General features: G+C 42.4%; 1 protein-coding gene across 2 annotated transcripts in view; it reads right to left on the bottom strand.

Annotated features, from left to right (window-relative positions):
* The window catches only part of PTPRE (protein tyrosine phosphatase receptor type E), a gene marked incomplete at both ends in the record, with an annotated part of 34,908 nt that extends 7,742 nt beyond the window's left edge, over positions 1-27,166 (bottom strand). Inside the window, 15 exons of one of the 2 annotated variants that reach the window (XM_080347661.1) lie at positions 340-474; positions 1,432-1,508; positions 2,269-2,362; positions 4,040-4,189; positions 4,604-4,739; positions 9,038-9,198; positions 10,766-10,885; positions 11,848-11,945; positions 12,505-12,541; positions 12,659-12,735; positions 13,122-13,212; positions 17,972-18,108; positions 19,889-19,962; positions 20,231-20,333; positions 27,064-27,166. In XM_080347661.1, coding sequence (XP_080203787.1) covers positions 340-474; positions 1,432-1,508; positions 2,269-2,362; positions 4,040-4,189; positions 4,604-4,739; positions 9,038-9,198; positions 10,766-10,885; positions 11,848-11,945; positions 12,505-12,541; positions 12,659-12,735; positions 13,122-13,212; positions 17,972-18,108; positions 19,889-19,962; positions 20,231-20,333; positions 27,064-27,166 — 1,593 coding nt within the window. Of the gene's footprint in view, positions 1-339; positions 475-1,431; positions 1,509-2,268; positions 2,363-4,039; positions 4,190-4,603; positions 4,740-9,037; positions 9,199-10,765; positions 10,886-11,847; positions 11,946-12,504; positions 12,542-12,658; positions 12,736-13,121; positions 13,213-17,971; positions 18,109-19,888; positions 19,963-20,230; positions 20,334-27,063 lie in introns of those variants that run through there. The other variant, XM_080347662.1, reaches the window with a different exon arrangement.
* Positions 27,167-27,526: the final 360 nt, after the last annotated feature.

Genomic DNA, 27,526 nt, shown 5'->3' with positions numbered 1-27,526 from the left:
AAAAAATACCGGATTGCTGGAATTTGTAGACAGCAAGTAGTTTACCTAATGGAGAAAATGGCCTCAAGTTGTGCAAGGGGAGGTTTAGATTGGATATTGGGAAAAAATTCTTCATGGAAAGGTCTGTGGGGCATTGAAACAGGCTGCCCAGGGCAGCGCTGGAGTCACCATCCCTGGAGGGGTTGAAGATGAAGTTCACAGGGACACGGGTTAGTGCCAGCATTGGGTTAATGGTTGGACTCAGTCTCGAGGGTCTCTTCCAACCAAAATGATTCTACGATTCTAATATTAATGCTCACATTTTACAGGTGTTCACAGCAACCTGGCGGTGACACATACCTGCTCCCTTTCCTGAACTTCGGTGAGCATGACGATGGTGTGGCACTTCCACTCCCACACCATGCGCCAGAAATCCTCCACCGTGTGCGGCAGCGGTCCCTGCGTGGCAATGAAATAATCCTTCTGGCGATAGCCCTGCGGAGAAACCCCACGACGTGTCACATTGATGCCGTGACACGGAAATCCAAGAGGGATGGAAGGTGACGGTCGGGGAGGAGGTCACTACTGCAACAGGTCCCGTCAGCCACGCTGCTCAACAACGCGCTGGTTCCTGCAAATTCAGTGCCACCGAGCCCACCCGATTCTTGCTCGTTGGCAGAAACGCAGGAAATAAAACAAAACCAAATTCACAGCCTTGCGTTATATTTTATGGCTTTTCACAGTCATGGCTGAAGGGATGAAATTCAGCAGTAATAGGTGATCGCAAGGATTTCGCAATGAAATTATTGTAATTCTGTAGCAGAGCCAAGGGCTGCAGTTGTTAACACTTAACTCAATTTTTGAGCTACAGTTCTATTTACCTACTGATGTGAACTTCACAGCTCTACTATCCACAATCCTCAATAACTAATGAGGTTTTACTGCTTAAAGATGTCATTAATTCAAAATAAAAGTAAGACATGGTGGAAGGTGTTGTCCAGGTTCCAAAAGAAGCCGGAAACATAATCAGGAATTAATGCAATCTGCCCAGGTAAACCTTGATTCCCAAACACTGCGACAGCCTTTCCTCATGCTAACCAGGGACTTCTCTTTTTCCTTTCCTCAGAAAAGCACATTTACATCCTTAACCTGAACACAGATAAGGGAACTGTTGGCTGCCAGCTTACAGCTAATTTGTTTCGCTTCCTGTTGGAATTTAATCAAAACCTTAGTTTACAAATCTAACAACAACACGAATGTTTAAAATTACACAACCATTTCATCTCAAATTGAAAATACCAGATAAGAAATGTATTTGGGAAATCTCAAAAGCCAAACAAAAAAGCTCCTGTTCTTCACAAGCAAAGTTGATTGTGTCTCTTTAAAAAGACTTTTCAGCAACAGCAAAACATCTGACTTGCAATTTAAATACATGGAAATTTTTATACATACATCTATGAAGGAAGCATTGATGTAGTCTGTATACTCTTGCCCTCTTTTCATCGACAGAATCACTCTATTAAAATCATCTGGAAAAAGAAAAAGTCTAGTCTTACTATTGCTAACTGCACATTGACTGCTCCACTGTTACATTTGTGAAAGCACAAAACCCACAAAATCTTTCATCTGAAAGCCAAAGAGCATCTCAAAAATCTTCTCCAGGGTTTAGTGAGTGTGTGCACTTGTTTTTATGCTGTTTTGTTTTTCTATTCACAGAATATACAGCCAGTGAAGGCTGAAATTTGCGTTTTCAGGTGCAGCATCACAGTGCTGCTCCGGACCACACAAGGAATCCCACAGAAAATATGTTGCTTTAAAAGGCAAAACTGCTCAATTATTTAATTCAGTCCTTAGAAGTATCAGACCGTAATAAATTTTACATTGATAAAGTCAAAACCAATTCATTCAATTGTCTACAGACACTTTTTGGGGGCACTACATGTTATAAGGAGAGGATGGTGCTGTTTGTATCAAGTGCTCTAGAACTTCAGAGCAGACACATGGGCAAAAAGGGCGGCACAAAACCTCCTACTCTGAGCAGTGTAACAGGTTTCAAAACCATTTGAATTTTGCAGGAGAAGTTAAAACTTCTTCTCTTTAAGACACACATAGTAATTATTTGCACAACTCCAGTTTCCAAATCTAAGCAGGATCTCAATTCTTGAGTCCCCCCAACCGAGCTGTGCTCTGATAAGAGTTGTGTTATCAACATATAGATATCGTGTGCACTCATGACAGATAATTGTGTAATTATAGCGCTTGTTTCCCTATACAAAAAGTTGATCTTACACGGGATAATCTGGATGACTCGAGCTTTCTTCATGTTTGCAGGGAGATTGCCAGTCCTCATGTTTTCCTTCATTATTCGAACGTTCGTTAACTTCTGTAACAAAGCACAGAAATGAGGGTGAGGACTCAGTGGGACAGGAACGGTTCTCGCTCACCAGATCCCGTACTCGGAGCTTCCAACGTGTCTTTATTGGGTACGAAACACCAACCACAGTCAAAGCGAGACTGACTTGTCACAAAAGCCACTTCATTGTACTGTCTATAAAAATCAATTAAGAATAACAGTCATAATTCTTTCCTGCTGATAACAATTCAAGAATCTGAACACAGACCCAAGGCATGTCAATCAATTTTAATGATAGGTTTTTAAACCTTTGGGGGTTTTGTTGTTGCTTCTTGGTTTGGGGGTTTTCTTGTTTGGTTGGGGTTTGTGTGTGGTTTTTTATTTGTTTGGGGTTTGGTTGGTTGGTTTTGTTTTGTTTGAAGACACTTTTGGACTGTCTGAACAAGACTTTCAGAAGCACAGAGCACCCATTCCTTTTGGAAAGGTAGAAGTTTCTCAAATTTGACGCATGGAAATCTAGTTTCATAAAATTAGCCACTTCGGAAAATGGCTTTTAATAAAACGTTCTGCATACCATTTTATCAAATTATTTCATTACTTCTTTCCAGCCTCTATGGCAGCAGCAGCAGACTGACCAGCACCATCAGCACACAAAGGTAACAGCCTTTTCATTTCCATGCTGTTCTCAAATACTGAGAAAAGCCTCTTTTACAAACTTTATTCACTTCCTTCATGGCCAAAACACGAACTGAATTCATATTGATATTAATTTAATTCCAATTATTATGATTACAATCCTGTTTGGAGCATTAAAACTCTGGTCTTTAGTCCTGGACGGGGCTTTCCCTGCATCACAACACCCTGATTCTGGAATGAAAAGGTCACACGAGTTTAGGGACTGGCGGGCACCAAATCCCACAGCTTGGCTCTGCACATTTTCAAGGTTCTGCTGGTGAAGAGACCAATATTCCTCATGATTTCTTCAGTTTGTGTTGACAGCATTCCCGGGATACAGAAGACAAACACTGCTCTTGCCCCAACATTTCTTTATAATATAGTATATATTGCACACCCGTCAGATTGCACAAGATAACACAATAATAATAATAGGCTGCTTCTCAGGTGGGACTTATCAGAAAACAAGCACTGTGGCACAGTTGCATTTCAGCAATTATTTCATATAAATTCAATTTGAATTCAGATTAATTTTACTTTTCAAAATGCAAGTTGATTTTTCAGGTATGTATTTGCCAGGTGCCGAGTTTCAGGAGCATATCAGTTCCAGTAGCATCTCTAGCAGCAGCAACAAGCTATAGAAAATAACTCCCCATCTCTGTGAAATCACTTTGCAGCTGCTCTATAAGACTGTGTTCAATTCACTGGAAATCAGGGGCTCTTATATACAGCTCTGGGCTCTTTTGGCTCCTGAGCCATCCAAGTGCTTTTCGGAATACACAGAACAACTAAATGCTGCTCTCTGCATTTTAATGCAGCCTTGCTGGTGCAGTGGGCAGCAAAAACAAACCCAGGAATTCTGGAAAAAGTCGAATACTTCATGTTTGCATTCCAGACAGACCAATACTTCTGATTTTTTAACTTGTGGCTACTTATTTTTACATTTTCTTTTCCCAGTGTTTGCTGCCTTTCAAGTATGTTTTTGGTCTAAGTCTTTGCACAGCTAGAAACCCAAAGGCCTTTCGTACTTACTTTAAATTCCTCTTCTAGGCCTATTTTGACGAGGTTGGGCGCCGCGTTGTGTGACGTTTGTAGGTGTTTTTCTAAGGATGACACATCCAGCTCCGTGTCACCGTAGAGGTAGTATTCGAGTAAGGCTTGATAAATGAAGGAGTATTGCATCTGGAACCAACAAAACCCAGTGATAGAAGCACATTGCCAAGCAGGGAAGTGGAACTATTAAAGCTGGCATGGTCATCTATCTCATTTGGTCTATCATTTACTAATTATCACAATATACCTTAAGCTAAAATGGAGTTTTCCTGTTACATCGCTCACATTCTCTAAAATTCCACTCTCTTGTGCTTGTGGTAACCTGGACGTGATACCTAAAGATAATGTGCGTTACGGTGGTCTGTACAGTTCCTTTACCACCTTCCCTAACCTCATTCTTCTACTGGACATAGTTGATTTTCCAGTTATCCGGGTGTGCAACAGAATGGGACATACTGGGATGCACATCAGAGTGGAAATACAGAAGCACATTCTTCCCCGGCCGTGAAAAGTTGTAATTTCAACCAACTAAAGTCCACTTACGTCAGTCTGAACCATCTGCGGACGCTGATTCCGGATCCTTGAAACGAACTCAAAAACGTCCACTTTCTGTTCCGCGTGCATCATGTCGATCATGGCGTCGATCACGACAAACGTGCCCGTGCGACCCACGCCGGCGCTTGGAAACAAAACCAGACACAAAACAGCACAGCTGAGCTCCAGGAAATGCTACGGCAATGGCAGAGGTACAACTTGTGCTGTAACACTGGGCTGCAATACTGGGAACCCCTAAATTCCATCTTTTACTTTAACTATAGCAAAAAAACCAAAACAAACCAAACCCCAGGTGTGTAAGTTTTTAACACAAAAATTCACCTCCTAACAGCTTGGAAATAATGACATCAGAATTATATTAGAAAAGATCTTTGGAAAAAATTCTGCTTGACCAGATATTATTATTATTATTAATAATAATAACGATTATTATTATAAGTATAATAAGCATAATAAAAGTATAAATATATAATGTATAATGATATAATAATTATAAGTTGTTTATTATTATTATTATTATTTCGACTAAGATTACTTTTTTCTTAATTTTCTCTTTTCTGCATGGTTGCTGTCACATGCCATTTACATAATAGTTACTTGTTACTAATTCTACACTTCCCAACTGCCATCCAAAAAACTTCTCTTTTAATCTATATATCCTCCATATACCTATATATCCTCCATATACCTACATATCTATATACCTACATATCTATATACCTACATATCTATATACCTACATATCTATATACCTACATATCTATATACCTATACAGCTATATACCTATACAGCTATATACCTATACAGCTATATACCTATACAGCTATATACCTATACAGCTATATACCTATATATCTATGACAGCCACAAGAGGGAGCACGATCACTAGAAATTCCACCACTGCAGCGACTTTGAGCTCTTCCTTCCAGAGGAAAAGGGCATGGCATCCTGTGCTTGGGATTAATAGCTCTCCTTTAACCTCCTGTTAGCTTATTTTGTTCAGCAGCTGCTGTAAAGTCCACAAACACCTTCTGAAACACGACCAAACCCTCTCCCTCCACCCCGGCGTGCCCGAAGATACCGATCGATTTTCAGCCAGGAAGCGTTTGGTTTTAAATAACGCTAGAAAAAAAATATTGCATGTATAATACGACTTAGTCCATGTTTTCAAGCACTTTTAACAGCAAATGCCACGTGAAACTAAAACCCCCAAGCCCCCTTGTTCCACAGGTCTAGGAGGACGATGGAGATGAGCAGACCCATGGACCTCCACCAAAATTTCACACGTCTTCACAGTGAACAGCCCCACTAGAGCCTCCTGCCTCCTAATCCCTTTGTGTTCAATCACCCGTGCGTCAGGCTCCCCTCTCCTCTCCCAACCACGTTCCTGTCCAGCGTTCCCACACACCATCCCCATGGTCCCTCTGTGGCCACTGAACACAGGCCACCACAGCTTCCACCCCATGGCGACCCTGTGGCCTTTCCGTACCTAAAAGGGGTGATAAGAAAGATGGGGACAGACTTTTGAGCAGGGCCCATTGCGACAGGACAAGGGGTGATGGTTTTAAACTAGAAGAGGGAAGATTCATGCTGGACATGAGGAAGGAATTGTTGCCCTGAGGGTGGTGAGAGCCTGGCCCAGGTTGGCCAGAGAGGTGGTGGATGAACCATCCCTGGAGACATCCCAGGCCAGGCTGGACGGGGCTCTGAGCACCCTGAGCTGGTGAAGATGTCCCTGCTCATGGCAGGGGGGGCACTGGATGACTTTTGAGGGTCCCTTCCGACCCAAACCATTCCATGATCTGTTTGTACTTGACCTCTGCCACCGTGGATGAGTCCACCTCGAGTCCTACTATCCTGGCTCCCAGTTTAAAGAGATTTTCCTCTTCCTGACGTGTCCTGGAAACCCCCTGAGCACAGGGCACTCATCGCTGATTCATGCTTGTCCTTCACGGCTCAGTCCCATGAGCTGTCACCCACCCACCAACCCACAGCTCCTGCCTTTGCCGGTACCACCACGTCCTCGGGCCCTCCCTGCACCTCTGCCCCCAGGATCCTTCACTTCAGATCAGCATTTTACTCAATCCTCGTGTTTCCTGCTCAAGCTGGTAACTTCACCATTTGCCTTGGAAATTCCCCGATTTTATCCACGCGCAGCCTCCTGTACAATATCCCTTATTCAGCTATTCCTCAATGTCACTCTCTGCTCCTCGAAAACACATATTCCTAAAAACTTCTGGGGAAAAAAAACCTGTCAGAAATCCCTCTCCATTTTATCTGCAACTCTCTACCTCCAAATGCTAAATTAGCCTTTTATTAACTTCCAAAGCATTCCAATTGAGCAGTTTCTGCTTGGAATGACTAGGCGATGTTCTTATAAAAGCTAAAAATGGCGGTTACTCACTATCGATGAGTTTCCCTTTCCTTTTTTCAACAATTCAATCGTGTCATATCCTGAACTGTAACGGAAATTAAGTATCACCTCTCTCGTTCTCTATTTCTAAAGCAGGCTGAAGTACTGCACACACACAACAGCATTACCGTGTTCAGCTGGACCATTACATTTAAAACTCTACAGATTTTTTATTAAGATATTCTGTATTTTCCTTTATTTTGTCTCTAGTCCTGCTGATTAAACCAAGTACAGAATTTCCTGCTGGTGCAAAATAAAGCGCACACCCAATTTCACAGAATCCCAGAGTGTCAGGGGTTGAAGGGCCCTGGAAAGCTCATCCAGTGCAATCCCCCCATGGAGCAGGAACACCCAGATGAGGTTACACAGGAAGGTGTCCAGGCGGGTTGGAATGTCTGCACAGAAGGAGACTCCACAACCCCCTGGGCAGCCTGGGCCAGGCTCTGACACCCTCACCTCCAACAAGTTTCTCCTCAAATTTAAGTGGGGCCTCTTGTGTTCCAGTTTGCACCCACTGCCCCTTGTCCTATCATTGGTTGTCACCAGAAGAGCCTGGCTCCATCCTCCTGACACTGCCCCTTTCCATATTGATCCCCATGAATGAGTCCCCCCTCAGTGTCCTCTTGTCCAGCTCCAGAGCCCCAGCTCCCTCAGCCTTTCCTCACACGGGAGATGCTCCACTCCCTGCAGCATCTTGGTGGCTGCGCTGGACTCTCTCCAGCAGTTCCGTGTCCTGCTGGAACTGAGGGGCCACAGCTGGACACAAGATTCCAGGTGTGGTCTCCCCAGGGCAGAGCAGAGGGGCAGGAGAACCTCTCTGACCTACTGACCACCCCCTTCTAACCCACCCCAGGTCCCATTGGCTTCCTGGCCACAACGGCCAGTGCTGGCTCATGGTCACCCTGCTGTCCCTAGCACCTCCAAGTGGGTCCACAGAACATCATGGCAAAAGGCTATAAAAATATTGTGGGCTTCTCAGAGGAATGACTGCATGAGACCACTAAAATCTGCTTTTTCTGTTTAATGCTTTTCTTTAAGCCTCTTGTGTATGACACCTCGGGGGGGAGAAGAATCCCAGCAAGGCAAGACCTGGATGGAAATGAAGAAAGAAAAAGCCTGGCTTGGCTGGGACAAAAACGCTCTTTTTCAATAGTTACACACTTCAAGGACGCTTGGGGAGTATTTCTAGACATCTGACACAAGAGAAAAAGAAACAAATACATCAGTCTACAACCATTTCCTTAAAAACAAGACCCAGAAAGACAAAGCTGCTGTTCTTTTCATTTCAACCTCGCTACAATAAATGCTCCAAAAAGACACTTCTTGCCCAGTTGTGAACCTAGAGCTGCTGTAGAGATTGCGATTTTTCTTTTAAAGCTGATTTGGACTTTGTGCTTTCATTAACATACGATAATAACCATTTTGGCACAAGCCTTTAAGAGCAGGGTGTTCATGTGTGTGTGACCAATTGAGTGGGAATTTGTTCTGTATTGGCATGTAGAACATTTTTTAAATTGCAGCATTTAAGTCTCTTAAATGCAAGTCTGTATTCCAAACTTTCTAAGCATTTAACAGATAATTCACAGAGCAAACTGCGAGTTTATTGTGGGAGATGTGGGGGATGAATTCTCAGAGGAGCATTTAGTGGCAAAGGTAACTGATTTGTATTACAAGTCTGTTTTGCTGACAAAGAACATATTTATACCAAACACTGGATATCACTCAGAGACAAAACCAAAACAACACAAATACTTCTGTTTGAGTATTAAAGTGACAGAAAAGACAGATCTTTGGAAATTGCTTTTATCTTGGGCTCTCAAGAAGCTCAGCGTATTATTTATATTTATCTGTGTAAAGGGCAATATGTGAGTGAATATATACATATATACACACATACATAAACACACAAACTCCATAGTCTTTGAACAGAAGATTAACATTTAGCCTTGATATTACACACGTAACTCCAGGGCAAGCTAAGAGAATGGCGTGAAGAACACACACATACCTACAGTGAACCACAATTGGTCCAGCGTGGGCAGGATTCAATGTTTTGACTTTTTTCAGGAATTTCAGCATCCCAATAGGCGTGAAAGGCACCCCGAAATCAGGCCAGCTGGTAAAGTGAAGCTGCGTAACGAGCCTCGGAGCTTTACAACCATCGTGAAGCTGCAGGGAATACGGACTCCAGGTTTGACATCTCATTTTTCATGCAAAGATTCATAAACAAACTGCTGTGATTATTTATGACTAATTCCTGCAATACTTAGAGCCTGACTCAAGGTTTAGAAGTTTACAGTGTATGTAAAATATAAACACAGGGTAAAATTACCATAGATTATTGAAATGCACCTTTGCAGGGACAACTGGAATAATCCCAGGATGGGACTGCAAAGAGTGAGACTCACAATTTATGCTAATAACGGACCAAATCTTAGGGCTTTTTTGAATTATAAAATGCTGACAACACGTCTTTTAGCAGATGAGCTTCTCAAAATCTAACCATTCAGGATCCGCATGGCTACGAGATGCCACATCAGTATGAGAGATGAAAGAAGGGCTGCACCTCTGATGGCCACCTACCAGCAGGTTCACCATCTGACCTGCTCTTCAGGAATAAAAGAGAAGATACCACAAGAGCAACGACAGCAGAGCTCAGCATTTTTTCACCTGCCTTCACTAACCACAGCCTATGCCTAGGGTTAGAAAGCCTATCTGTCTCACAAGCTTTCGGTCTGTTTTAGCCGAGGGTGAGACCATTTCTTTCGACCTGGAGAAAGCCAGTTGTTTTTTTAAGGTGGCTTTGTCTGCATCAGTGATAACCAAACCCTACGAACACATACTCAGCAGAGATCAACAACTGAAAGGCAGTTGGGTCCATTCATAAACTTTCCAGCCCTTCAGCTTATGCACAGAATGTACATGTCTGTACCGTTCCTCCTTCCCATTCTGCTTTCTGAGCATTTTCATCGGCGATGCCTTATCAGCAATGACTAGTCAGACCAAAGGGATCTCCACGCTCCATCAGCAGACACTGCTCCACAGATCAGAATCTGTAACCAATGCTGAGTAAACCCACACGTGTTTTGAAGGATTCTGAGCTCTCCATGGAGCTCTACACACTATATGTGGTTTGTCACCCCTCACCAGCCCATATTGTCTTCAGTCTTCAATTTGAATTAGATGGTCATTGCACTGCAAACACAGCAGCCCTCCCTTTCGGAGGTGAGGATCTCTAGCAACTTGTTCCTAGACAAGGCTACACACTGTGGACAAGAGCAAAGCCATCCGCACCATCTCTCTTGTGACCTAAAGCTTCCTCTTGAGCTAGAGACCAGGGATACAGCAGAAATCCGGCTGTAATGCTGGCTGACATTGGCCAACTCATATCTACAGACCACTCTAAATACTCAAATTCACTAATTTCCTTATGCAATTTGTCCCAAAAAAGGTCAAGACACAGCTCTTGTGCTCCCTCCCTGACACCCACGGGATGGACTTTTTGTGGCCCTGGCTACAGACATGAAGAAAACCAAGAAGAACCTCTTGCAATCCATCAAACTGCATCCAACGCCACACGTGTGACCTGCAGAGTCTGCTCCCCTACCACACCTTTCTTGATCTGCAAATACATTTAACTAATATCCTGCATTTCTCTGCAGCAAATACTTGGGATTGTAACAATCTGCTTTAAAAATTAAAACGAAGACCCAGTAAGAGCGTCGTTGTTACTCACGGACTGGACGCAGAACTTGCGGATGGTGTAGTCCACCAGAACTATGCAATCCTCCACGGACACGCGGATATTTCCGTAGGTCCAGCACCCTTGGTCAGGCCAATACTGGTAACACTTTTCCTGCACAAACATACAATGTGTTTTATACCACTGAATCTGCTTTCCTTGTGGGTCACTCATGAAACAATGAGGTTATTTGAAAACAGTGTGCATACATATGCATGTGAGTACACAGTTTGTCATCCTGCAAAACACAACTTTAACATTTTACCAGTGCTGTTGATGCTTAAATTTATGCAGAGAAGGTGAGAATAGTTTTGAAGTTGTTTTTTAACCTAGCTAGAATTAAACAGCTTTTATTAAATGTATATTTTGTTAGGAGGTGCATAACTGTGTGGACTGTCATATCTTGACTATTTTTCAGCTTTAGGTATAGGGAAACAAGATTCATATCCTGGGCACAGATTTTTGAGCAGTTTATGTATTTCAAATAAGGATGCAGGTTGCTCCGTTTGCCAAGCCCAGCAGAAAAGAAAATAATGAAAAAGCATCTTTTATGTTTCCGATGGTGCGTTTGCTTAATATTTTAACTGAGCTTCCCAAGTCTGTGAAGCAGGAATGGAGTTAAACGTTTCACGCTTCTCATGTGCATCTCAGCATCCTGCCAGGACCCGCAGAAAGTCTCACACAACGGGAGGAGTGAGACACGTACAAGGAGGAATGGGGGACGGCAAGGAAAAGCAGCAACGTCATGAGAAAAAGTGGGTTTTAATTTTGAATTTTGAACCCTAACTCTCAAAAAGGCAAATCAAGACTTTATCTTCAATTCTAACCAACCCACCCACGAGCGCAGCCTTAAATTGCAAAAATAAAACAATACCAAGTCTACACAGGACAAAATTAGCTATCGGAGTTTCTTCCTTGAGATCTACATGTAGAAATGTGTATTTTGGAAATTAAAACAGCACTAATGAGCAGAAAGGCAGCTGTGCTGACAGGGCTGGAGAAGGAAGTGGTCAAAACACAACTGGCCGGACGCCGCGGCTGCTTTGGGAACGCGCAGCACCCTGCGAGCTCTTTACCTCTTTTCTTTCTTTCAGGTTGGTTAACATGACGATAATGGCCGATTTCTGCTCCCATATCATCCTCCAGAAATCGTTCACTGTTTCTTGCTTCGGTCCTGCAGACAGAGCACAGGGGGGTGATGGAGACCAACCCATCAAGGGCTGCACAAACACCCTCTGCCCACCCAGATCCATGTTGGCTGCTCAGTTTTGGAATATACCACGTATTTCTTAAATAACATCATATTTTCTTTTACACAGCCGTACGCATTCAGAACTACACATCCAGCAGATACCTCCTCTCTTGAAATATTATTATTGCTCTTTTAAGTGGGCTATAGCAGGAGCATTATTGAGGATTTCTATTTAATTTCTGCATAAGAATCACTTAGTCTGTATTATCAGGAGACATTTTTCAAACCACCAGTAAGTAGATGAAGAAAAAAGAGCAGCAAAGTGGGAATGGAAGGGGAACGTGAAGCTCTTTGCTCAGAGCAGTATCTGCGGGTCTAAAGGCAGTGGGTTAGCTCAGGCTCGCCTAATTTTAACTGTAACCTCTAAATCCCATCTCACATTTGGCCACCACCTGCAGCTGAAAATAACCTTTAAAACGCGCTGAAAATTAAATACTTTCAGTCAAAAAATGTACAGAATAGAGAAATGAGAATAAATTACCTTGTGCTGCTATGAATTTATTCTTTTCTTTATAGCCCTGCAGAAATAAATAAAGCAGTTAGAAGACGAAATGCCAACATATGCCAGCAGAAAAAGTACTTGTTTAATTCACAAAGTTTGCAGTTTAGCCAACAGCGGACAACTGGCAACTTACATCTATATATGATGCATTAACGTAGTCTGAAGATGGGACTCCATCGATCTGGGTCAAAATCACTCTGGAATGATCATCTGGAAGAAAACACATTACAAGCACATTTGCATGTGAATCGACATGAAATCTGTTACTTCCTTGCAAACAGGAGGCCAGGCTGAGCACACGCTTCCCAAAGAACTAACCCGAGACACTAAAATATCCATTTGGCACGGTGTAATTTGTTAGAGCTCAGCCAGGGCTAAAGCTTTACAGTGCAGCATCTGAGAAATGCTACAGAAAAGACCATGATCAATACTAGATCAGGCCACAGCAAAACAGGTTTTGCACAAACATATATATATGGAAAGTATTTGTGCCCAGTGAAATCATATTACTTGAATATATTCAGTAAATGAACACTAGTACCACCATGCTCAGTGCCAGTTAATTGTTTGATTTAATAGAAAAGGTAATGTCTTACACGGCAGGATGTTAGGATATCTGTTTTTCTCTCTGTTTTCTTCCTTATTTGCCATTTCAAATGTTCCCTGCACATATCCAGGTGTTAACGACTAAAAAACAACAAAAAAAAAGATACAAAAGTCAACATGTTAGAAAGCAGTTAACTCTTGACTGCACATCTGCATTGATACATACCGCCTTGCATCCAACAGAATTCAACATCATTTTATTCTCTCAATAACTTTAATTGCTCTAAAACAGGAAACCACATCCTGGCACATTTCACTACAGAAAACAAGTTCAGCAGATTTGGAAAAATAAGCGATTTTTCCAGCAGAGATGGTGGTTATTGAGAAAATGGTTAATGCCAGAGCTGCTGCTTTAAGCTGCCATCTGCCGCGGTGATTCACAGCGCCCGACCCAGCGCACCCTCCGCTCCTCCAACAGCTACTTTTAGCAGTAACAGTTGGTTCAATAACATAAATAGAGTTTGATTGTTAATAGCTCAACCGCTAAGAACATTAAATATCAAACATCTCGCCGAGATCGCCACGTGAGGGCCCAACGCTGGCGGAAAGGGAGGAAGGAAAACAAATACATCCCCGTTCTTTTATGCTGAATGAGTACAAGTCAAACCCTGCTTGTAATCAGAGAGATCTAAGGCTGCGGATAAATTTAGTCAAGCTTAAAGAAAAAAAAAGCATTCTTGCAGAGCAATCAAATGCAAGGAAGAAATAAAGAGGATGAGGGTGATGATGAAAAGAAGGAGGTGCCTGAGGTGGTACCACCACGCAGAAGGGTGAATGGGTGCTGGGGAGGCCAAACCTTGAATCCTGGGGTCAGTTTTGGCCCCTTAGGATAAGAAAGCCCTTGAGGTGCTGGAGTGAGTTGAGAGAAGGGAATGGAGCTGGTGAGGGGCTGGAGCACAAGTGTGATGGAGCAGCTGAGGGACCTGGGGGGTTCAGCTGGAGAACAGGAGCTGAGGGGAGACCTTCTGATCTCTGAACTGCCTGAAAGGAGCTTGGAGCCAGGGGGGTCGGGCTCTGCTCCCCAGGAACAAGCGCCAGGAGCAGAGGAAACGGCCTCAAGTTGCGCCAGGGGAGGGGGAGGTTGGATCTGGGGAACAATTTCTTCCCCAAAGGGCTGTGGGGCATTGGAACAGGCTGCCCAGGGAGGGGTTTAAAACCCTGGAGGGGTTTAAAACACGACTAGATCAGGTTCTCAGGGACATGGGCCAGTGCCAGCGTTGATTTCTAAAGGTTTATTTTGCATGTGATGAAGAGCTACAAGGAGATAACCAATCATGCCAATGTCTGCAAGAGCCAATTCATGCTTTTGTTGTTAGTATTTGTTGTTTATACTATTACAGTGTTTCAGGGATATAGCACCTTCTTTGGTATTTGTTTGATATCCCAATACAAAGTGCTTGGACTTCGTTGTCATCTGTAAATTTTGCGTGGATTTTATGGCAAGGTTATTCATAGAAGTATCAGTTGAGGTGTTCCCCATCCTTCAGCAAATTCCATAACTATGTCCACAAATTTTACACTTCTTATAATAATCTTATCCCCCACTAAACTATTTCACTTCCCTCATATAAAAACATCTGTTTTACAGAAGTCCAAAGAGATTAGATCTATTGCACTTCCGTGGCACAAAAAAACCCCAAAACATAAAACAACAACAACAAAATCCAAAAACCAAACTAAGCCACCACCATTACCAAACCCCAAGCAACCCAACCCCAACCCCAAGCAACCCAACCCCAACTCACCCCAAGCAACCCAACCCAACCCCAACCAACCCTAACACCAAGCAACCCAACCCCAAACCCAACCAACCCCAACCCCAAGCAACCCTACCCCAACCCAAGAAGAACCACCAACAAAAAAAAAGCACCAAACAAGATCGAGCTAATAAGTTAATAACTGGACTCAATGATCTTGAGGGTCTCTTCCAACCCCAGTGGTTCTGTGATGCTATAAGACACAGCATAAGGCTCCTGCCCTGTGCTTTGAGCTGCCCCCACACTGCAAACAGCGTAAAGGAGAACTGAGTTTCGTCAAGTTTCTCGTACCAAACTCCTAAAAACCAGCGTTAGCGCGTTGGACTTGACTGAGGTAAAATCCCAGAGGTTTGGGAACACACAACCACCTTCTCCCACCTCCCACCCACAGTCTGAATCACGCAGGGGATGGGGAAAAAACCGAAAAGGGCCTTTGCTTAAAGCAACGCTCCCTGCTTGCCTGGCAGAGAGCAGGGCTCCGAATTTCCCCTTAAAAGCAGCAATCTGTGTTGTCAGGGTGATACAGGATAAACAGGGGGTGCGGGCACAACTTCTCCACCACCACTGCGGAAACAGCAACGTGCATTTGTGGGTTTGGTGGTGGGTTTTTTCTTTTTATAACACTTAAACTCGTGAATATAAGTAAAAGAAAGGAGAGAAAATGTTTTAAAAGTTGCAAAAGAAAGCTGCTTTTAGCAAAGTGCTTAATTCCTCATTTGAATGAAGCCCGTGTTTTTGCTAATTAAAATACATTTACAGTTTAGAAAACACAGAAACTTCATTTACGTCTTGCATAAAGAGAAATAATTAGCACTTCAAACTCGATTCCTTCAAACGTCAAAAGTCAGACAGCAAATTCCCAATAAATAGTCACATAAGTTCTGCGTCTTCATGTGAAAAAATGCACGAAGAGTAATTATCTCTGGGGAAACAATCTCTCAATTCCCTGCTCCTTCCTCCTGAGATCTCCCTAGAAACCTTCTCGTTGATTTTGATCTTGTTTTGCTGCTTTCCCCCCTTTGCAGAGGGCAGGATGTGATTCACCCAGGACGCCTCATCACATCCTCTCCACCACCCCACGGATCACGAGGAGCTGATGAGTCTCGGTGGCACCGGCTCCCACTTTGCAGGAATCCTAAAACTCCTCTGAAGCTTCTGAGGGGGATGATCTACCCCAGCATTTGCCCGTTTGCTCCTTTCTGTTTTCTCACTGAGCCACAGAAACCCCTTAATTAAGCCAAAATTAAAATTTCAAACGCAAATTCTTACAGGAAGCTTTTCAGACGTTAATCTGAAAATCAAGGCAATAAGCTGGCCACCACGAACTTCAAACGTCCAGCTTATCGCGTGTTACACTTGATAAATAGAAGTAGGACTTATCTGAAGGGACTATACAGAAAGGAATGGTTTTTTAATTGTTTTTATTGCTTTTTTCCTGTGAAGAAAGCACTTCCTAGTGCCATATGTTCACAAAGGAATCAAATAATAAAAAATGAAGCCACTAAGGGTGGAAGGAGCCTCTGCTATATTGGTTAAGTGCAAGGTTCTTCTTAAGGGTAATTTAGGCTTTACAGCTAAAATCAAAAGTATTGAAGAGCCCCATTAGGCACATAAATCTAAGAGAACTCTATTCCAAAAATCCTTTCTATCCACTGCGTGTCTTCACCCACCAGCACTTGCTGGTTTTCTTTTCACCAGAAAAATCACTTAGGATCACGTGTCTTTGGCTGGTGCCACCGCTGTCCCACAGCACTACCGAAATGGCGTTTTTGGCCTAAATCTGTTTCAAATTCGCGTTCCTGGAGATGTCCGGCGTGTTAGACCAGGTTGTGTGGAGCACAAACCATCACCCTCCATCACTGCTCATTTATGGGGAGCGGACCCCAGTTTTCAGACTGAGCGCTTGTGTGCAGACAGAAACCCGCAGGCTCACAGCACGGCGCAGAAAATGATCCAAGCAAAGCAGGTTTTACGAATAAAAATAGATGGCTTGTTTCGCCCTTAACTGCAGAACAAATTAATCAGGGGAGGCAAAATCCACAAGCGCACATCTTGTCAAATTAGTTTTCACATTCATTCTGTCGACTTCGATAAATATCTCCACAACGCTCCCTCTCTGATAAGGCAAAGAAATTATGTGTTTTAAATACATCGTCAAACAAATCGCAGATATAAATACGCTACCAATTAAGAAGGTAACTTAGACTGTCTAATCAATGCGTGCACGGGCTTTGACAACTCTGTATTTGCCATTTAAGCTACTGCTCTGTGCAACCTGCTTCTGCTGGGAAGTGAGAAGAAATAATAGAAGTATGGAAGAGGCCCCAAAATGCAGACGTGCCAGAGCAGAGTCACCGTGCTGCGTTTCTCCATAGAAACCAGCTCTGCAGCAACTCGCCATAGACTCCGCTTCAGACTCACCTACGTGACCACAAGCAACTGAAGCTCGGCTTAAGCGCAGAAAATAAAACCTCCTTTCTGACCAAGGCAACACTTAAAAGAAAAGCCCTTAAAGTTGAGATGCTTCATAGAAACACATGTGCTAGGGCACAGGGTGCTGCAAATTGGGAAGTGACAGGATGACATCAGAGAGTGAAAAGGTCAAATTACCAAAGCAAAAAATAAAGTCAATCCTCACTAGGGCAATATTATAGGCCACACTGTATTTTCTTCTCTAAGTATTTCCCATAGAGGTGAGACACTGACTCCTCAAAACCCCTCCACCACCACCAAGAAAATCAATGCTAGAAAGATTACTGTTCAATTATCCTCTCCTCTGGCTTTCAGGTAAACCCTAAAGACCCTCTTTAAATGCTTGCAAGTGCCATAGAGTTTATATATTACAGATATGACACCATATCATAATGCAGATATTACACCATATCATAATGCAGCTAACTTTTTGGATTTTGTCCCCATAAAGGGTTACGACACATGACAGACACGTACAAACAGCACCAGCACTCACACAAGTCCTGCAGCTCCGCGATACCAGCATCACACATCAAATGCTTTTAAAAGCATTGTTAATATTTGCAGGTGTTTGGATTTGCTCCCCTGCTTTCCCACATGTGAGGACTTACATTAAACTCCTCGCGGAAGAGTTTTCCTTCATCTGCTGATCGCATCCGTATTTCCTCTTCAAGGTTTTCCACGGGAATAGGGAAATACTTCTTTGGGCCCGAGGGAGACCTACCGAGCAGCATCACCCGTTGCTGTTCTGTCAGCACAAGGAAAGTACATGTTAAAGGCATGTCCAGAGCAACAAATAATAAGCTATTTCCAACTACAAATTAATTTTTATGCTGGAAGATGCCAAAACATACTTCTCACATGAGACTTAAATTGATGACTAAGCGGACTAAAAATAAAAAACCAAAACCACAGGCCAAGGAGTTGCTTTGAGAATAAAATAAATTCATGGAGAACCACTATTGGTAAAATTAATGGTTTCTGTGTTCACACTGGATTCAAATGTGACCGAGTTTCATTTAGAAAAGGAGAAGGTTCCTTCTGCTGATGATGAGCAGACCAACCCAGAGCTGGGACTGCACCCCAGAGCCGGGACTGCACCCCAGAGCCGGGACTGCACCCCAGAGCCGGGACTGCAGGGACAGGCTTTAGTATCTATCACCATGCTGCTGGATTATTTCACTTGAGAAGGGGAAATAATAATAATAATAATAATAAAATATCTTTTACTTGGCAGACACCAGAAACTCTGCACTGAGATGAGCTGCTGATCTCAGGTTGCACCAGATCACACCAGCATCAGCCCAGCCCCAGCACCACTTGGGACAGGGATTCCTACGGGCACTTCTTGCCACCCAAACATCGGCTCACGGAGGGACATAAATCATGGAATCATAGAATGGTTTGGGTTGGAAAGGACCCTCAAAGCTCCCGCAGTGCCACCCCTGCCATGAGCAGGGACATCTTCACCAGCTCAGGTTGCTCAGAGCCCCGTCCAGCCTGGCCTGGGATGTCTCCAGGGATGGTTCATCCACCACCTCTCTAGCCAACCTCCCCCAGGACACCTTCACATCTCCTCAAGAACTCAACTTGGAAATTCAAAAGAGCATCTTTACGTAGATAATGACAGGGTGATTTTCCACTTGCAAACTAAAAGTCGCTGGCGGCTGCATTAACCATTTCTCACCCCGGGGCAGCACCCAGCACCGGGGCACGACGGGGTTCCCCAAACCACACTCACCCTTGGGGTTCCTGCGCCCAACGCCGACCCAACAGGAAGCCAACGGGTACATTTAGAGGTTTAACTTTCTCCATGACTGCCCCCGGGTTTGTTAACCTACTCTTCCGTTCCTCCACAGCCACGTGGAACCCACACAAAGATGTAATTCTGTTTATCGTTAAGCTTTTTCTCTTCGTTACGGCCAAAATAATTTATAAGCAAGAAACAGCGGGATCTTCCACATTTGGTAGGTCTGAACTGAGCCCCACAGAGCAGCCACCCGAAGGGCTCCCTACTATCAGACAAACTGAACACGCTGAAAAAGCCAGTAGAAAACATTTCCAACTACTCAGAGTGTTTCGTTTTAGTGCCACTGGCATCAAATACTGTCCTATCTCATCCCCATCCTTCTTTCTCTTTACATTCAGGAACCAGTCCCTAATTTCACAAAGAGTTAAGAACCATTTTTTCCCCTTGTAAGAAGAAATATTGCAATCCTTTCTCTGAATACAAAGATCACAGTGCCAGAAACCTGCATCTCGGCTGGCATCCTAATAAAATACATACATGTAAAGAGCATGAGAAACATTTACAAAGAAACATTTGCTGTATCACAACTGAAAGTGAAAATTATTTTAAATGGACAACTGGAATACACATATTTAAATATGGACCTTTAAAAAAATTCTCTTCAATTCAGCAACATACACATAAATAGCAAACACAACTGAGTAATTGAATTCTTACTTAGCAAATGAGTGTGTGTGTGTACACAAACAAGCGAGAAGCAAAACAAATCTCCCCGTACCTTGTTCTTCTAAGATCCCATTTGGCATCTTTTTGTCCCCAGAGTTCACAACAGCTTTCCTATGTCTTCTGAACCTGGAATACACACACACACCACGTTACTCCGAGCAACTACGCCGCAAAGTCACAAGCATTTTCCCAAACCAGCCTTTACCAACCATGTAATTCTGGAGAAACTCTTTCTGTTCATCTTCACGGCGAGATCCAGCACCGCCGCGGCCCCCTCCTCCACGCTGTGATGGAGGCTCCTGCCTCACCATAAATACGCGTTTTCATTTCCTTCTTAGATCATATCGAAACAAGACTGAGCTAGTTCTGCCTGCAGAGCTCCACACAGACCTACCTGAAAAAATAGCCAGCCAACAGAATGAAAATGATGAAGACCAGGAGCAGAATCAGCATGGAAGTCAATAGATCCTTGTGCAAATTGTTCTCCTCTGTAGAGTCTGCGGGTTGAACACAGCCAAGGTGAAACATGACAGACACCGATTGCCTGATCTGCTACAGAAACTGTGCTTGCTGTATCAAACACTTGTGGTTCTACGCAATAATCTGCTTGTATTTACTAATAGCATCACAAATTATTTAATATATGCAAAGCTGAAATGGAAATATCTATTTTTTAACATTTTTCTTCCGCCCTCATTCCAAAAGCACAATCAAACCACTTGCTGAGAATATCAAGGATATTTTTTGGAATGACTGCTTCAGCAAAGAATTCAGTTGTTGTTAGGGTCAGTTTAAAGTGTACAAGGTATTAAGCTAAATCTGAAGTCCATTTCAAGAGGTTTGCTGCAGTACTTAGATGCATCACACAGAATTCACCCAAGATTGCCACCCTTCGTGCAGCTTTTATTGGCTCCAGAGATTCCACATGTGTTTTAAAGGCATCTCATTCCATGGTCCAGAATGCTGCTGCAGCTGATCGAGGCTGTAAAGCACAATCAGTGCAAATTGCAGCGCATTCTATGGCTTATGTAAGGTATGTATTACATTTATATATAAATATATAGGAGCAGGAATGATAAGACTTTTAACAAATACTCAGAATGGAGACTACAAAAAACTCCTAAAAATTTGGTTTACCTAGTGCAAATTGCAAGTCTCACCCTTCTGATAATAGTGGTTTTATGTATGTGATTCTACATCTGTTTCATTATGCTTCTGTAACCTTTTAATTCTACTGAACAATTCAACATATAACACATTAAAATCCCAACATGTTTTATTTAACTAAGCAAAACCTTTAGCCTTGTGCAAAATATAACCTTGCTACATGCCCCACTTTCCAAGTAGGTGAATAAATCCAGGTTGGTATAACAACAGTGGTTATATATGTGTATATATATATACATATACATATAGTGGTTTATATATATATATATATAAAAAGATCTCACTAAGTGGGAAGGATGAGGCCTCCACACCTGGAATTTATTGCTCAGGACACAGAAAGAGGTTGATTTTTCCTCAATCACAACCAAAGGAGCCACCCAAGGCAGCATCTCATGCTTGGGGCATCCACTGGGATGGTCCAAACCTCCCAGTTTCTCCATCGTTACACCAGCCTTCCACAGCCTCTTTCATTTGCACCATTTAGAAATCTTACCTATGTACATTCTTCCAAAATTAGGCTGATTTTTGTTGCTGCTGGTATGTTGGTTTGTGTTGTTTTGTTGTTTTTTTTGTCTTTTAAAGCTATATTCACACACTTTTAACAAGTTCTTCACTATGGTGGGCTTGGAGAACTGCAGCTGTGATTTTCTCCTAACACCTCTTGCATTCACACTTCCCTAAACTCTTTCTTTTCACTTACTTGCAGCAAAAGCTTTTTGACAAGACCTTTCCGCAAGGCTCGACATTAAAATATCATGAAAGTGCAAGATTACGTAAATATATAAGAATACATAGCACCTGCAATATTATAGAAAAGAGCTCATACAGATAAACCAACTGCCCGGACTTGTTCTCTGCAAACCCATTTGTTTGTATCTTGTGAGCAGCTGGAAACTCTCTGGATGCTCAAACAGAGTATTAGTGGACAGAAAAACTTATTTTAGAGGCACAGATGCACTAGAGTATAGAAAGAAAGAAGGTATCTCAAGTCAACATAACAGCATAAAGAAAGGAAAGGCAATAAAATGCATTAAATTTGACATTTAAGTGGTATATAAAGATAAGTGACAGGCATGACAAAACCGCAATCAGAAACCATCACTTGTCAGGGTTTCAGAAAATCATTATTGGAAGGAGTGTCTGGATTAATGTGCCTCACCAGAAACAGTTTAACAATTTCTGTGTGGTATTTAGCAATATTGCACTCTGTATAGAAACCAAGAACTGACAAAGAAACAAACAATATCTATTTTTGCCCCTCACAGACAAAAAGGAACCACTTCGGCCCACTTCTGAAGTTTAGAAATTTCAGACTCAACATCTCAGAACCCTTCAGGATTTAGGGGTTTTGTGTTAGTTCTCATAATTGTCTCTATGTCAAGACCCATGACACAAGGCGGGTGGGAAACAACGTTTGAATCACGAGGGAGTTGAACTTTCCCCCGGTTCATTACACAATATAAAATCCTCCATCTCATCCATTCAGAAGAGCTGATGTACCCCACAGAATGTTTGGGAGGTCTTTGGAAAAATGGTTCCCAGACAACCACAGGAAGCCTCAGTCCAACCTAGGAGAATCAGAATCATTTTGGCTGGAAGAGACCCTCAAGACCATCAACTCCAACCATCTCCATTGCTTTAGGTAAGGACAGAGAACCCCTACAATGACCAGTGCAATTCTCTGCACCAAGATCCCACCCCTCCTCCTGCCGTTTCACAAGGAAATGAGGTTAAAACCCACAAACAGTCCCTTCTTCCTTGTACACGGGCACATCTGTTTTTTGAGCCTTGCAGTGGCACACAAAGGGCTTCACCTCTGCAGAGCTTGCACGTTAGGCACAGTGTGCTTTTAAACAGTGGCATTTATTATCTATCTTCCAACTCCGCATTGATAATTTTATCAATGTAGCCCAAAAATTGTAAGCTAAAGTTATGACGGGGCTGAGACCACTGTAGACTCAGAACTTGAAAGATCTTTGGCCAGCACAACTGCCTACATATTGAGTGGGATTTTAAGAGGAGACTGAAATGAACCTGAAATATATTTTTAATCAGTGCTGCTTCAAAAATAAACATCTGAAACACAGGAGTGAATGCACGCAGAAGAGGCAGATGTCCTCTAAAGCTGATCTCCAACAATTTCCAGTGCTGCAGAGCGCCTGTGGTCTAAAACCACCGGGCTTTCCGTTCGCAGCCACACGAACAAGATCATACCGAGGGTATTTTTTTTAGAAGTACAATGAAATCATGCCTTCTGTCTTGACAACAGAGTAGGATGATCCCTAGGAGAACGGTGGCAACCCCTCGTGGTTCCCCTGCTGCCCACCCAGGTTGACTCACGGGTTCTTCCCGGCTCCATTCCCTGTGTCACTGGCATAGCCACCCAAATGGCTCTTTCTGGAAATATCTCACCATTTCCTTCGGGGTTAAGATGTTCCCACTTTCCGTATGTGTCAACAACAAAACCACCCACAAGAAAAAAGGGGAACCGACAGTGGTGTATGCACATCAGTAACTGTCCTGTGCTTCACCATGCCTTGGCTATGGAGAGGATGTAGACACACAGCGGACAACCAGGAGATGGGTTTGGTACATTATGAAAATCAAACCCAAATTAAAAATAACTAACTAAATAAAGGAATGGCAAAGGAAAAGTACAGGTAGGGAAGACAAACCAACGTCCACAGCCTGCAGTACGCAAGAAGGCAAGGAGAAAATGCAAGAATTGTGCCCGCGTTTGCCATCCCAGAGGCAAAGGCCACACAGCCAGACCATAAAAAATATAGAACGGTTTGGGTTGGAAGGGAACTTTAGAGATCATCTAGTCCAACCCCCAATCCAAACCCACCTATTTCTGAAGGTCTGCTTTCCAAACTAGTTCTTGAAACTGAGTATTCAGCAGCAAAGCATCCCTTCGGCTTTTAAACACTAAGGAAAACACGTCAGCCTCCTGCTTCAACACTCAGTGTTCGGATGGTGCCCCATTTTCTACATGGAAGCAGCACCATGAGTCTAGAGTGAATGTCCCCATCTCTGGGTCCCATTCTGGCTATCGTACGGCAAAACTCCATTCTTTCTTTCTATACATCGCTTCAGTGATCTTCAGAGACGCCCACTAACTCCTTGGAAGTTTAAACCACCCATAAATCGGGCATCAAGAGCCGCACCATTTGCTGCCTTTCAATCCATCCACTCGTCCAATAAATTCATTATCTCTGCATGGTAATTCACCATATTGAAAAGAAATTGTAAAGATGGGTATGACACCCATGAAGTATTTGTAGTGGAAACACTAAAGAAATGTAAACATTTGGAAAGGACTTAAAAGCTTTATTACTGCAACTCCTAGGCTGACCCCATATTTAAACTACAGAACAAGTTAAAGAGGAAGTCAAAGAGTCCTGCCTGTAATTAACACTGGATAACTAATTGATATTTGAGTAAACGGGAATTATTTGAATGCTACGGACAGTGCCACATATAAATAGTCTGTCACATACTTGACACCATAAACTTTTGTCTACTTGAAATATACATTTATTTATACAAATCCAAATAAATAAATACCGGTTTATGTTTATTTAATACAACTGAACACCCTGAGTAAACAGCAGTGCAATTTCTCCAGTAAATGGCAGTGCAATAAACCCCAGAATACTGTGATTTTATGAAAGGGAAATTTCGTAGTAGCAATTTCACGCTACTCTTGTAGGAAGCAAAATAGCAGTAGTGCTGAGAAACTGAGCTATACGGGCCAGGTATCCGTGTTTAAAATAAGAATAAAACCAACATTTTAATTCCACAAATGGTTTTAAAAATCGAGTGAGCTAAACTAACGACATGCAATAAATTATAACTATCCCTTTTAGAATCAAAAGCATCTTATCTTTCTGGATCGTTCATCAAATTAGCATGCAAAAGGAAAGCTGGAAGTTTTTTAGTATCCTATAGTTCTTTTCATGTTCTTTTAAAAGGAGTTTTCTTTCTACTTCAATCAAAAAATCTTCATTTTTCTTTTAAAAAATGTTGTATTAGGCTATCAAATTTATTAGATAATCCTATTATCTTGGAAGTTTCTATACAACAATACATTTTTGGTGTGCACATACTTCTCTATCAGACAAAACGCTTCTTACTGCAAAGCAATGACGGCTTTGATATTTAGGAAAAAACAGTTTAGTCGTACTAATAATTTCCAAATCATATCACTGAAATTAAGATTTAATTAAAATGCAGCTGATAAGATTACTCTTATCCATATTACCATACTTAAATTCAACGCAATTTTGAATTAATCTTTGAAGATGAACAACATCTATGGAGAAACTCCCTTTTTGCTATTTTTATTAGAATTCTGGGAAGCGATACAACTAACGAGATACTTCCCTTTCCCAATTCCCATATTCTTACGTGTTCAGGGCAATATTAGTAACTTGCTCCTCTAGTGCTCCGGGTGCCGGACAAGAAGCCAGGCACTGACAACCATTTGACAGTGTTTGAGCAGAGCTCTTCATCAGCAATTTTATACTTAACTCAGCAATTTTACATTTAGCTAAATTTCTATTTGTATTAGCAATGCATTTGTTTTGAAAGCCCTAATCAAATCACCACAAAGACTGGTATTACTTAGGGTAGAACCTCTTGTTCGTTTAATCCTCCACTTTCTAGAAGCTTCTCCATGGTCAGCGGGCTCTGTTGGTGCGCAAGTAGAGCCTCTGCCATTCTCCAGGCTCAAATTTTGATGCACACAAATGCCAAACACTTAAATTAAGACAACCAAGGACAACACATCAGCCATGCCTTGCATTTGATTCTTTCTTGGCTCTCCTTCCATCTGGGTGCAAAGTTCACAGGCAAATAAAAACCAAACCAACTGACAAAAACACCCTCTTATAAAGACTGGGTGCCAACAACAGTCACCTGAAAGCTTATTGAGATTTCACCACGTTGTTTATATAGAACATCATCAGCTTTATTTCCATTCTACCACGTTCATGGAATCCCTTTGGAATTCCCCCTCGCTGTCAAGGATTTCAAAGATAGTCCAATAGGATTATAAAGGATAAGGACAACATACAAATAAAAATATATCATCCCATCCCAGAACATAATGGTAGAATCAGTTATCTCAAATTAAAAAAAATAAATTTGAACCTTTATTTGAGCTGAATTAGCCCCTCTCCAGGACTGGTAATGAGTTAGGCCATAGTTACAGCAAAAGGAAGAAATTTAAAACACCAAAATGAGGAGGAATAAAATGCTGTGGTGGACCAGTGAGTAGAAGATTGCCCTCAGGTCTTGGAAAAAGGCTTTTCTATTTTTCACCTGACCTGATCTTATGCAGAACACTTGCACTATTATTGACTTCTTCAAGCCTTGCTTTAGATAGCTCACCTCAAGTTGCGCCAGGGGAGGTTTAGATTGGACATGGGGAACAATTTCATCCTGGAAAGGGCTGTGGGGCATTGAACAGGCTGCCCAGGGCAGTGGTGGAGTCACCATCCCTGGAGGAGTTGGACAGACAGAGATGAGGTTCTTAGAGAGATGGGTTAGTGGTGGACTTGGCAGTGTTGGGTTTACAGTTGGACTCAACAATCTTAAGGGTATTTTCCAACCTAAATAATTCTACGATTCTATCATCAGAAAACACAGAACACATAAATAGTCTAGTTCCTTGTTACAATTAAATATGTTTATCCTATAATTTAAATGACAATTTCTTTATTTCATATTATCCATGTCCAGGTCCCATCACGTTGGAGATGGACAGTGACAGCTCCTGGGGCACAGAGAGCTTGCAGTCCAGGCAGGAGGAGACATCCTGAGCTTCTCCACCTCTCCCAAAGCCATCCTGTGCATTTCCCATACATGGAAACAGAAAGTGAAGCGTACAGCACCAGTCATACTGAGATCAAATACACAGGTCACCTGGCGAGATCAGAAACATCAGTGGGGTCAAAGACCTGGAAAAATATCCAGGACTACATCAGCAGGGGAACCTCACCACATGTCCCCTTCCAGATCCACTCCCATTCCCAAACAATTAAATTATGTCCTTACTTGTTGTTGTCGTTGGTTTTGGCAATTCAGTTCCATTGGGTGGTAAAGCTTCCACAAAGAGAAAACTAACACAGAGCAGCAGGAGCGAGCAGGAATGTTCCATCCTGGACCTAAAATGAAAATGAAAGCAAAAGATGGATTTTCAGGTCAAATTACTAATCACTTTTTTTCCCTCATGTCAGAAGAAAACTGAAAGCAATGTCTACTTTAGATAACAAAAGTTTTAAAGCTTATTTTATGCTCTCTGATTGCCTTATCATTTAACTTTCAGTTTTGATGCGCAAGTAAAAGGAAAATAGGAGAAGAATATAGAAGAAAAATTCATTAAGAATGATTTAAATCCAAGAACAGGAAGGTAACGCTCAGCCATCATGCAACAACATTGATGGAAATCAGGCCAGAAAAGCTACTCAACATCAGTAAAACACAACAGCTGAGGAAACTGAGGCAAGGAGCCTGGAAG

Source organism: Nesoenas mayeri (genome assembly GCF_963082525.1).
Source record: "Nesoenas mayeri genome assembly, chromosome: 7".
Classification (NCBI taxonomy): domain Eukaryota; kingdom Metazoa; phylum Chordata; class Aves; order Columbiformes; family Columbidae; genus Nesoenas; species Nesoenas mayeri.
The sequence above is the reverse complement of the archived record's forward strand: the minus strand, read 5'-3'. Positions and strand labels throughout refer to the sequence as shown.